A 12,845-nucleotide genomic window follows, 5' to 3' on the forward strand; every position below is an offset into this window, starting at 1 on the left:
AAGACCTCGTGCGCAAAAACGATCGCTCCGCGCACTGTAAAAATTTGTTTGCACGCTCCACCTGCGCACGTCTATTGAAGATGCTCTTAAAAATATAAAACCATTCACACCGTATAAGAAAGAAAAGATACGATCATGCCTGAAAACCTGGTTTCATCAAAAGAAAAGAGAAATATAGCATTGATTTTAACATTGCCTTAATATGTATCACTAATACTCCCTTCGTCTATAAATATAAGGCTTTTTGGAGATTTCAATATTAACTACATATAGAACGAAATGAATGAATAAACACTCTAATATACGTCTAAATGAATGAATCCACATTCTAAAATGTGTCTATATACATCCGTATGTAGTTCATATTGAAATCTTTAACAAGCCTTATATTTAGAAACAGGGCTTATATTTAGAAACAAAGCTAGTAAGTAATAACCAATATTTCACCTTAATGCAGCGTGCAGCCATCTTAAGATGTGAAAACGCCAAAAGATTATAGTATATGAGTATTATCTGGGGAGAATTGTCCAAAACATACATATGATCCCAGGATGTAAAGTTCAACAACATTCCTCTAACACATCGCCTCACAATTCTTTACAGGCACAGCCGCACAAAACAGCTCCCCGGGTAATTTGGTTGCAGACAAGAAAGGTACTGTATTTGGTTGCAGACAAGAAAAACTGTTGTATTTGGCCTCTGGAGCAAGGCGCCGACTCTCAAGTGCTGGATAGGAGTCATACCACTAGTAAAAGCAATCTAAGAGGAAGGGAAAAAGAACAAAACAATGGGGTTGAAGCAGCCGAGCGGGGCGGTTTCTCTCTAGACTGAAATGAATCAGTTGGCAACGCGGCGACCCGTTCTCATGGCGTCCAAGTCTAAAAATATCACCGATGTGTTGTCCTTCGTCCGCAGGTTCCTGGCTTCGCACAGCACATGGTCCGCTACTCCGTCCGCTGAGATTTCCTGGCCCATGTTCCTCTCCTTGTACTGCGGGGCATAAAACTAGCATCACATGACTATAAAAAATAATATGAGATTAATATATGAACAAATGCCGATTGATATTTTACATCGAGGACAAGCTGTGCTGCCTTTTTCGCAGTAATGACATCCCATAGGCCATCGCTGCAGCGGCACAAAGAATGTAAGGCAATGGACGCATCAGATCAGCGAGCATGAGCATTAGCAAATACAGGAATTGGTGTTACCTGGCGATAAGCGCAAAAGCTGAGGACGATTTCGAGATCTGAACCACTGGGCTCACATATGGTTCTGAGCTGAACCTTGGATCTTGCTCTTTGAGAAACTTGTCACCAAGCATCCTGCAAAGATTCAGTCCTGCAGAAATAGAGTAATTTGAGATCATTGTTGGTCAAGTCAGCATCAGCATTACAAGTAAAGTTAACGTACCACATATACGGCTTTCTCCATCTTTCAGAGGATTTCCTAATTTCGCTATCCTCGCTCGTTCTGTTGTGCTGACCACTCGATGATCCTCTGACATCGCAATTGGTTTCCCGTCGACACTGACAGAGAGGTATAGAGATTGTGATATAGAGCTTGAAAAGCAAAAGACACAAGCATTACCCAGGTATATTTATGCTATCAATTTCTTAAAATTGAACGAGGCATTAGTTGATTTTGAATTATAAAGCATAGGGAGATGCAAAAATCCCACATAACAAGTGACTATTAATTTACTACTCAAGAGAAAATAGTGAAATATTTATTAGAGAAGAATAGATGTTATTACTTCATAATACATGCCGAGTCACCGAGATTAGCGCACTGGGCAAAACAATCTTTGTTCTGATCAAACCAAATAAGAAGGGCAGTTGCTGTACAACCCTGTAAAACAAAAACAGACATGAGCCATAAAAGTTCATGTACTATACTAAATAAGGGGTAATTCAAGAAATGGTAAAGCGTATTTCTATGCCTTGTATGTATGCCCGCTTATTACAAAACCCATTTAGAGCCTAGACATTGCCAACCAAAAGTGTTTTAGTCAGATATCCGAAACTCATGAAATTGGTAAAACTTTACCCAGGGTTCAAGACTTTGTGAACCAAAGTGTATTTCTACTAAACTTATTTACTACTCAAGGGGCTCACCAAAGACTTCCTGACCCAAAGTTGCTTTATTTTTCGGTAGATATAGAGAACCAATATGAACATCGAAGGAAGGTTAAAAGATGGAATAGATAGAATATCAGATTGGCAAGATAGGCTCACAAGACATTTAGGATTCCTGAAATTTTCATCAACCAATTACACCAAACAAATATGTGGACAAACCCTGACTTTATTTTTTGCATCACATCCATACTAACGAACAATAAGATTAATAGCAACATTGACAACACTAAAATGTAGGCAAAAAAGCCAGATCAAAAGAAAAACCTCATACTGATGATTGAGTGCAGCTTCCGTCAAGGCAAATGCACACTTAAGAATATCAGAAGCATCACCACATGTGAGAACTCTTTCTATTGTTCCCTTTTCAGAAAGAATTTTCGCAACATTCTCTGGAAGAATCCTACGCAACAAAGGCAGTCATCAGTTCAACATATAGATCATCGTATCACCCAAAATCAAGCATATGTTAAAGTAACTCATACAGGAAAAAAATAATGATGTGGACTTTAGCAAAAGGATAGGCACAAATAATTTACCTGCTGGCAGCTTTTGCAGCCCCATCCCCTCCATGGCCATCAAAAATGCCAAACAGCCCAAACTGTGTATCGAAAATTGGAATCAGAATGAATCTAACACTTCCGAAAATTTATGACCATTTCCATACCTGTTGAGCACCAGTAATAGGATACTGGTAGAAGCTGACATCCTCCATGGGAAGCTTCTTTCCAGTTCGACGCGCTATCATTGCATCAGATACCATACCAACTCCTACTGGCACTTGTTGATTTTGTAGTGAAATTTGAACCTAGTGAGGTAGCATTATTAGAAAATTATTTTCCGTATGAACATGGATTCAGCCAAATAGTCCAATAAATAGATGAATGCTAGGCTTAAATGATGGAGTTCAAATATGATGGAGATTTTTATTTTATTTTTTGCATCTATAGGTTTCAATGTTAAAACAGGTTGGCAAGCTTTTTCAACTGAATCGGTAACAAAAAATATAACTGCATAATGACATATCTGAGTATGTGTATACCAGGGTATAGTTTGATTTATGTATAGACAAATGCACAGGAGATTCCTATCAAGCAGAAGGATACAGTTTGAATGCATTGTACACCAAAAAATATATATATATATACGATTAACAATCGTGGACCCATCGCCAGTCAACGATTTTTCATGCTAATGATAACATAAAAATTAAGCCACCAAGACTTACAGATACTTTTGATGAACTCCCAAGTGTAATAATATCACCATCAGCAAGTTCGGCAGGTTCACTCCAACGCCTAGAACCAACATCAGGATGGGCAACTGCCTGGGAATTCAAGAAGGTTCCATTTAAACTGCCCATATCCACAAGTTCCCATCTGAGCGTCTGCGATATAAGAGTAATGATTTACTGAATGGGAATGGAAGAAAGGTAGCTATATTCACATGTACATATACATTGTGATTGTATGAATTGAATATATTATGATTTATGAACCAAAGACACCCACTATAATCTATGATATTCCTTTGTATAATGTGAAATCTGAAGAATGCCCCAGAAATCATATTTACAGCCAACAGAAATGCCCTAAATATGCACCCTGGCATCAAGCTAAGAAGAATAGTATCATAGCTGCCAACAGAAACGACAACGCAAACTCCACACAGGTAGCAAAAAAATAAAAATTCGAAGCACTAAAGGTTCCAGCAGAAGCAAGCAAACACTCTGGCAATTACATCCACAGATATGTCAATTTTCGAAATAATCTAGGGTTTGAATACAGTATTTGAAACTTACATTTTGATTCCAGTCAATCCGTGCATGCTTTCCTGACACCTCAGAATCCTTGAACACCAAGTCGCTTTGAGGAATCCTTCCAAGAGTCATCGGGAGCATGGACGTATTACCTGACTGCAGGTAGCGGTTTATTCCATGAGATGGGCCAGCTATGACCTCCAAGGTTAGGTGGCTTCCTGCACTCCTAGCAAATGATTATATATCATGAGCATATGCATGTATAATATTTGCAACATAAGGACCACTAGGACATCCAGCTAATGAAAGGACGTTTTACCAACTGTAATATCCTTCACAGGAATGCCACCATTATTATTCTCTCCTGAGGTCCTTCTTGTGTGCTTCGCCTCAGATGCTCGCACACTTGCTTCTGCTGTACGCTTCAGCGTACTTCCCAAATGGAGCTCTTCCGGTGTACCATTTGTAACATCAATCACATGAACTTCTCCTACAAATTAAATATATGTTTACAAATTTATGATGATGGTTAATAGAGAAGCTCAGTACTCCAAAAAAACACCACACAAAATCAAATGAGCTGCTGCTGTATAATACAATGATGAAAGACCAAGTGTAAATATGTGTGCACCTTCAATAGGATGAGATTCAGTGGGATGAGGATGCGTCCTCGGTGAAGTGGTGCTCCTATTTGTCCACATTGTGGACTCACCAGCATTATTGCTACCAAGGTTATTGCTTGGGCCTGAGTAGTCATCCAACTTGTCTGATATTAGAGGCCTGTTGATATCGTCGTCCTGCAAGCACACAGAAATCAGACATACAACCTCCACCTTCCATCTGTGAAAACAAAAATATATTTGCTTTTTCCTATCCATTACACCCACTCTGATAATATTTCCATATTGGGGCTGTTCGGATTGAGCCCTATCTAGGCCTGTCAAATTATTGGCATGAAAAAATGGAAGGCATGACCAAAATATTGATAAGTTGTGGCCGTTTGTTTGTAGCACATAGTAGACTAGTAGTACTTGCCAATTTTTTGGCAAACCATTGGCTACCATTTGGTTTTAAGCCAAATGGCTTGTTAAATATTTGGCAACTTTGAATGGTTTGTGTTTGGTTTGTCCATTATTCGGAATTTGCATGCCACCCAATAAAACAACATATAGGTGTAAACCAACACTGATATAACTTGAGTATTTTCTAGTTCAGACTACACAAAAAAGGCATGATCTTAAAGAGTATGCAGGCACCATAAGTTGCATGGAGTTATTTCGGTCTTCAGGAACATCATGCTAAACCTTGTGGAATATCGATAGCTAGTACCAATGATGAGCTACTCAGCAGAACAGAATACATGTTTGCACAGGCAATGGATAATCCACGAAATAGTGATTACTACAACAACAACAAAAACCAGTCATGTTCATATTATCTACTCCATGGAATCACATATGTGTGAACTAAAGACAGATAAGACTTTTGATTTGTTAAACACGCACCACATCCAGTACTAGTTACGTGCAAACGGACAAGGGTGAGGCAAATCACACCATAGAAAAAGGCAATCCGTATAGGGTTGAGGACTCGGGTGCTGAGCTTCGGATGCGATGTGATTCTGTTGATTGGGGGTTGAGGGAGTAAGGCATCAGAGCAGCACAGGTCGATGCTGGACCCATATGGCTGGTGGGAGCTGAAGATCTGACGATGGTTCTCTGCTTGGGGATTGGGGTGTGCAGGTGTGAAGAGGACGGGGCAAGTGACCAGATAAGGAGGACAAGGTGCAGAGGATTTGGCTGCCAAATCTTTGGCGGACGATTTCCATGCCCTCGCTTCACCCAGGTTTGGCGAAAATCAGAAGGGGCGCACCAGGTTTGAGCCAAATTTGTGTGGATCCAAAAAACCTCCAAGATACACCAATTTTGGCTCGCCCTGGTATTGGTGTCCATCCAAACGCACCCATAGTTGCATTACCACAGCCAATTTTTTTTCAAGTAAATAAACAGCATGCAATATTAAATGAAAAAACAATACTCCATGCTCTTCAAAAGAAAGCAAGATAATGGGGTTTTATTGCCCTAGTACAAGTTGTTTGAGTGGATCAGAAGATAGTTATACTCATGCCCATCCATATGAAATGCAATGTATCATTCAAATCAACATGAAAATAATTCCATAAATCATTTAGCTTACCGAGATAGAAATGGCTGGCGACAAAGAAGGTCTACAGAAGTAAACAGAATATGACCAAAAGAAAGGTCTACTGAGGTAAGTAAAGGCCAACAATCATACATTGCGTTGAGAAGCATTGAGTAATGACCATGGTTAAAAAATGTGCGCCTAGACTCTAGGCGATAGCAAAACGCCTAGCGCTTAATCTGTGGATAAGCGTGCGATTTAAGCGCAAGGCAGTGGCAAAACGCACAATTAGCGCCTAGCGCTTGTTTCAATAACTATGGTAATGCAAGATGATCATGGTCTGTCCAATTGTCTCGGTTGTAAGGATGTGCGTGGCAGCTGGGCCAAGAAATGCATCGGCGTGTTAGCTGGATAATCCCAATGGCAGAGGCTAGCAATCCAATCAAACCTCAAAGATGCTCAAATACCATGCCCTCCGAGTCACCACGGGCCAGTCTAGCGAGGGGGAACAGGTTAATTTGCAGTATCAGCATGGTCCCTTGTCCGCTGCAATCAATCTTCCCGAAATGTTGGGCGCGACGCAACACCAAGAACGCCGCGACCGGCCCCGCTACCCCAGAGCCCTCGAGACCAAATCGCCGACCTAGCAGAGGCCCCCCTCGAACTAACCGCGCCATCGAGATCCCCCGTGCGCCCGGAAACGACGGGGGCGGAGGGCCGCGCGGCCGGCCCCCGCGGCAGATCCGCGCCGTGATCGAGGAGGGGAGATTTCCAGGGGGGGTCTGACCTGGGAGGACGAGGGAGGCGGGGGCGCGGAGGGGGGCGGGCCCCGGCGCCAGCGGCGGCAGGCGTAGACGGCGAGGCCGAGGACGGCGAGCGTGGCGACGGCGGCCCCGCTGGCGACGAGGGGGGGAATGGCCATGGGCGGGCGGGGAGGCCGGTGGCGGTGGCCGCGGACGGGGGCGTGGCGTCGACGCTCTTTTTTTTTTCTTTTCCTTTTCAATTCAATGTTTGCCCCCCCTTTTCACACGCCTCTGTTTTCCTTTCCGCGACTTCCATCGGTTTTATGGCCTTTTTCACATGTTTTGCGTTTCGTGTCGAAGGCGGGGGGATCCAGCGGAGATTATCTGACGCCGATGGTGATCACGTCGTTTGCGCCAAAATTCAGCGGCAGAATCATTCTTGTGCCGCTATAATCGTGTAATAAACATCGTACTCCCTCCGGTCTTTTTAGTTTGCATATAAGTTTTGTCCGAAGTCAAAGCATCTCTACTTTGATCAAATTTATAGGAAAAAAATATCAACATTCATCATGCCAAATCAATATTGTTAGATTCTTTATGAAATGTAGTTTTATAGTGTATATATTTGGTATTGTGGATATTGATATTTTTTAATATAAATGAGGTTAAACTTTGTAAAGTTTGACTTGATCGAAATCTAATGCGCGGAGTAAAAAGGACCGGAGGGAGTATCTAAAACGTCTTATAAAAGTTTACATAGTGAGGGAGTATATCGTGCTGGATTTTATGTTCACTGTGTATATTTATGCGGGGCATCGATATGGCGTCTTTTTTCTAAAACAATGTTGATACGTAATCTTTGTTATACATGCAATTAAGAATGTCATAAACATCATATCTAAAACGTCTTGTAAAAGTTGACAGAGGAAGTATATCGTGCTAGACTTTATATTTATTATGTATATTTGTGTATGGTGTCAATACGGAATCTTTTTTAAACAATGTTGATAAGTAATATTTGTTATACGTGAAACTAAGGACAGGATTGTTAGTTGATAGGACAGTGAAGTCCCCATTTCTTTTCTACTACCTATAAAGTGAACGCGCATAGAAAGTCATGTTTGCGTGGATGATCGCTGGCATTAGTGCTAATGTTAGCGCATTAGTGCTAACACGTCTTAGCGCATGGGCGCAACCCAACCAACGTTTACTTGCTAGCTTCAACAATGGTTGCTAATGGGTTGTCGCCCTTCCCCTAATCTATTTTTCCTTGCACATTCTCACTTCGGCTTCCTAAAGGTCAATCATGAAACAAATCCAGCGGTATTCATGGCTAATAACTACAAAACGCATCTAAGACAAACAATCTCAACCCCAAATCAATGTTGTGTGTGGCAATCAGCGTTTGTGCATGGCAAAGTACCAGTTCTATTTTGTCGTCTAATCTATCATTTTTGTTGAGTCATACAGATAGCTAAGATTGCATATGTATGCAACGATCACAAAAACCGTGGTCTCCTAATTTTTACAATGCCTTGGGATACAACAAGGTTTCCATACAATGTAATATCATGACCGTGGTGGAGGCATTGAACAGTAACGAAGGCTATTCATTGGTTACAGCTCCAATCCTTAACGAGTGACTAATTTTAGTGAAGGAGTTCGGGAAGGCCTACTTCATTTTTTGTAATAGAGTCTAATTGTGTTGCACATGAGCTAGCTAGCTTTGGGAGATGTAATCCACCGATGGTGTGGTCGGACACTCCCCCTGGTTTCCTTATAAAGTTTTTAGTGGACGATGTAAGCATTGTTTAAATTAATAAGGCTAGCCATGGAGGCCTTCCCGTAAAAAAAGTTGCCATTGTCTTGGGGATGTGGGTACTTTTAAAACATGCCAAATTTGGAAAATGTTTGTACTGGTTACATCACAAGTTTTAGAAGGAAATTAAAAATGTTCCCTAAATGGTGCAAATTTATAATTTTTTGCAATGGTCACATCGCAAAATTTAAAAAATGGGTATGTAAAAACACGTCAACTTTTTGGAAATTTGTAATGGTTTCCTTTAAACAATTAATGTTTTTTGGGAAACAATTGTGTAAATCATGACAACTATATTTTTGTATATGCTAACAAGAAGCCCATATATTGCAACGGGGCATATATATACTAATAGATCAACATCAATATTGTTTAGCATATACCTTACATTCACCATATTCTAGATTTTTGTAGTATTTAATTAATTTTAGTATATGTAAGGTAGGCAAGGAAAGTTTTGATTTAGTTGAGATTTTGGAAAGATCGATTTGATTTGATTGAGTTAATTTTGGACGTGGTTTTGGAAAAGTATCGATTTGGTTTAAGTTATCTCACGTTACTATATATATGTTGTTTAGTATTTTTGTGAGGTGCCAGTTGGGGTTACGATAAAAACAATTGGAAACCAGAAGGGGGAGGGGAACTCGGATAGGAAAAAAACGGAAAGAAGGGGAGGCAACGGAGCCAATTCCCCTTTAATAGTAGAGATTTTTATTTTGTGCGACATCATTTTAGGTTAAAAATAATAATATGAAATCAAATGAGAGGGAGAGGCGACAGAACCAACTCCACTTTAATACTAAAGATATATTCGGAAAAAAGAAAACATGCCAACTTATGAAAAATTTGCTATAAATTAAGGCAGCTATATGTAAATGTATGTACAAAATCCTGAAATATGGTAAGGTTCCAAATTATAGAAAAAATTGGGTATAAGATGGAAATTTAGGAATTTTGGTTTTCTAGAACATGACAAATTTTGAAAATGTTTATACTCATCTAATGAAATTTTTATAAAATTTTGTTTACTACATCATGGAAAACTTTAGAAAATATGTAATGGTCACATGGCAAATTTACAAGAAAAAAATGATCTCTCGAACATGGTAAAATTGAAATGTTTGAACTGATCACATGGTAAAAAAAATTAAAATGTTTCATACATCATGGAAAGATTCAGAAAATTTGTATAAGTCATATGGAAAATTGTTCTATAGAACATGCAAATTGTGAAGTGTTTTGACTGGTCACATATCAATTTAAGTGAAAGTGTGTTCACTAGAACATGAATTTTAAGTTGTCTCTATGCTATCGGTTATGCATGGTCACTTATCCATGAGATCATGGCCAATTGATCTATAGTAATGACAACAAATTTGTGTTAACTTTTTAGGCCGTCACTTTCTAAATACTACAATTCATGTCAAATATATTTTTTGTGCGTTGGGTAGATATGTACATATAACAAAGCTTGCAAATGTGGTAGGTTTTATTCATAGATCATGGCAACTTTGTATGGGGATCTATACAACATGCAAAAGGTATGTGGCATTTTCCAAAAAAAAAAGGTTGTCAAACTTAGTTGATACGTATGGTTTTTAGGATGCTTTAGTAGTATAATATGTCTTTAAACTATACAAGGTTACAATGTTTAAAGAAAAGGTTTTCCGCGTGATAAAATTAAATAAAGAAACTAGAAGTCATGTTCAAAAAAGGTTTTCTATGTCATAAGAAAAAAATTTGGAAATATTTGTCGTGCTAATTTTGCTTACTATACTTAACTAGATGCCATTTCTTAAATTCACTAGATTATCATGACGATTCAGAAAAAGTTGACATATTAGTTATGCGGATTGCACTGATGATTCAAAAATGCCTACCATGTATTACTTATAATAGAGGTCACATGAGTTGCGTGCCTAGGCGTGCAGTTTCCGACTAGACACCTAGCCACGCGATGCACTAGGTGTCTTTCTACCTCGCCCAACTATACCTGGGCATATGTCGGGCCAGGCCGGGCCCAAAAAAAATCCCGGTGCTCAAAATCCAAGCCCGAGCACGGCCCAGCCCGACCATCATGCCTAAATATTGGGCCCAAGCCCGATAAGGTCCAATTGGCCCGGTCTGACCACAACTTAAATTTAGTTTTCCATGGTCCTGAGCCCAGCCCGGCCGGGCTATCAGGCTCAATTTTCTGGCCGGAGCCTAGCCCGATGGCATGACTAGGCCTGACCCAGGATTTTCGATCAAGGCTGGATTGAGCCGTCCGGGTCGGGCTACCCATGGCAAGGTATATTCCCAACCAGTCCTAAATACCATGCATGGAGAGTGTGAGCCTCATGCATGCAGTTTCTTGCCCTCATACCATGGAAATCAATGGGTCCACAATTAAATCGGAGGGGAGAGCAATTAATTATTGGGTCCCATAGTTAATTGGGAGGGAGAGATACTGGACCCCACGGTAGAATGGGGGAGGTTAATTATTGGGCCCACGACTGAAAATCAGGGGGAGATTTTGGGGTGTGGTCCCAAGAGGGTTGTGCATTGCCAGGCGTGCTCAGTCAAGAGTGGTTGCAAATCTTAGGAGTTATAGTATAATCCTGACAAATATGGAAAATCTTTGAAAACAAAAAATTACCATCCTTCTAACAATTTTTGGGATGTTGGCAACGAGAAAAATTCCATTCACATATCTTGATCACGGTAGGGGAAAAGATACTAACCGAAGAGCGAAATTGACAAGGATCCATATGACGCATCCTTGTCTGCTCCTCCTCCCAGCTTAGCATGCCCTTCACTGCAAAAGATTGATTCCCTATCGGAGACGACATTGATGGCCCCATTGAAGGAGTAAGGTCAGAGCGTTGCCACAAAAAAAGAATAAACATCATCAGAACCTGTAATATAATATGTTCACAACAACAAGATCGATTGATTCCGAGCAAATCCCCAAGTCCATTCCCTACCGATCATTTTGCTCCATTAAGAAAAAGCAAGATCGCACGTGTTGGCACTCGAAATCAACAAGCATCGTGCCCCCACGCCCCACCGACCCCTCTTTTCCTTAAGCAAAGCAAAAAAATGTGTGTAGTGGACAGATAAAAGGTTGCCCCGCTGCTAAATTCAGGTCATCGTCGAGTCTCCCTCTAGTGGAAAACCGAACGAACGCCCGAGAGAGCCTCTCAATCACGCTAGAGTGTAACGCGTGGAGCAGTAAGGCAATCAAAAAAACATCGCTTGAACCAAAATGTGTGCTTTTCTTTGCATCACCAAACCCACAACGGAACCAAAATTCGTCATGAATAGGTGAGGAGGAACGATGACCATACCTTGCCCGAAGGAGCGCATCGACGGATTTCACGGGGGGGGGGGGGCGTATCCTCTAGATGCTTGCAGAGGGGCGTTCATAGAGAAAGCAAATGTGGTTGGATGCGATGGTGGGGATATAGCGGTGGGGTGCAGAGATGGAGATATAGCGGTGAGTGCGAGATAAGAGGTCAGAGTATGAGAAATAAATGCAAGCGTGTGGGCTCTGTGATCCACGTCACCACATTCGTGATTCATGCTACCAAACGGACGTCGATCCGTGTGCCCCATGGACACATGCTGGAGTGAACGATGAATCACCGCACTGCGCTAAGTGGTGCCACGCTAGCATTGCGGAGAGGTTCAAGCCAGGTGTCATGCTGAGAGTTCAACGTCGACCCATGCCAGAAATTAGTTTATTACCCTTTCTGTCTTGCCAACTAGTTTTTCCTAGTCCCTTCCTCCGTCCTCACACTTGTGTGTCCTCCCATGTTTCCCTCATCCACCAATTTTTTTGGTCCATCCCCATTCCATCTTTTTTATCCCCTCAACTAGTTTCATTGCATCCCTTTGTGCAAGGGCATCTCCTACCCTAAGTGTTTTTATGTTGATGACAACCCGATTTCTGGACTAATCATGTGCATAAGCTTTCAAGTTATATCATGGCACAAGACGGTTAGGTCTTCCCTCTAGGGAGAAAAGTTCGATGAAAAATTTTCCAACGCTATTATTTCTTTGGTCGTAGGAAATACATATTTTTAAGAAGGAATTCACATCAAAAGGTATTGGGTGAATCAATGCACATACATGATGTCTACTACGCATATTTCTTCTTGTAGACATTGTTGGGCCTCCAAATGCAGAACTTTGTAGGGCAACGACAAATTTCCCTCAAGTGGATGACCTAAGATTTATCAATCCGTGGGAGGTGTAGGACG

The 12,845-nt window shown here is 40.9% G+C and overlaps 1 protein-coding gene across 3 annotated transcripts; it reads right to left on the reverse strand.

Moving 5' to 3' along the window:
• Nucleotides 1-493: 493 nt before the first annotated feature.
• On the reverse strand, nt 494-11,457 carry LOC123452892 (protein phosphatase 2C 70). 3 transcript variants are annotated; one of them, XM_045129624.1, is made up of 13 exons: nt 11,325-11,457; nt 4,529-4,694; nt 4,217-4,387; nt 3,940-4,115; nt 3,367-3,525; nt 2,806-2,946; nt 2,678-2,739; nt 2,406-2,541; nt 1,757-1,851; nt 1,414-1,529; nt 1,212-1,341; nt 1,074-1,128; nt 494-990 (listed from the first exon to the last, which is right to left on the reverse strand). In XM_045129624.1, exons 1-13 carry the CDS (start codon nt 11,442-11,444, stop codon nt 838-840), a joined length of 1,680 nt encoding a protein of 559 aa, XP_044985559.1. In that variant the 5' UTR covers nt 11,445-11,457; the 3' UTR covers nt 494-837. The 3 variants fall into 3 exon arrangements, with proteins under 3 accessions (XP_044985559.1, XP_044985558.1, XP_044985560.1); XM_045129623.1 differs by lacking the exon at nt 11,325-11,457 and adding an exon at nt 6,827-7,003; XM_045129625.1 differs by lacking the exon at nt 11,325-11,457 and adding an exon at nt 6,827-6,961 and having other exon boundaries at nt 3,367-3,465.
• Nucleotides 11,458-12,845: the final 1,388 nt, after the last annotated feature.

This window comes from Hordeum vulgare, chromosome 5H (genome assembly GCF_904849725.1).
Source record: "Hordeum vulgare subsp. vulgare chromosome 5H, MorexV3_pseudomolecules_assembly, whole genome shotgun sequence".
Classification (NCBI taxonomy): domain Eukaryota; kingdom Viridiplantae; phylum Streptophyta; class Magnoliopsida; order Poales; family Poaceae; genus Hordeum; species Hordeum vulgare.

Coding starts and splice junctions, on each gene's coding strand:
- LOC123452892 (XM_045129623.1), bottom strand. CDS start 6,961: ATGGCCATTCCCCCCCTCGTCGCCAGCGGGGCCGCCGTCGCCACGCTC. Junction 4,695..6,826: donor CGCCTCCCTCGTCCTCCCAG/GTCAGACCCCCC, acceptor GTGTGCTTGCAG/GACGACGATATCAACAGGCC. Junction 1,852..2,405: donor CACTCAATCATCAGTATGAG/GTTTTTCTTTTG, acceptor TTTGTTTTACAG/GGTTGTACAGCAACTGCCCT.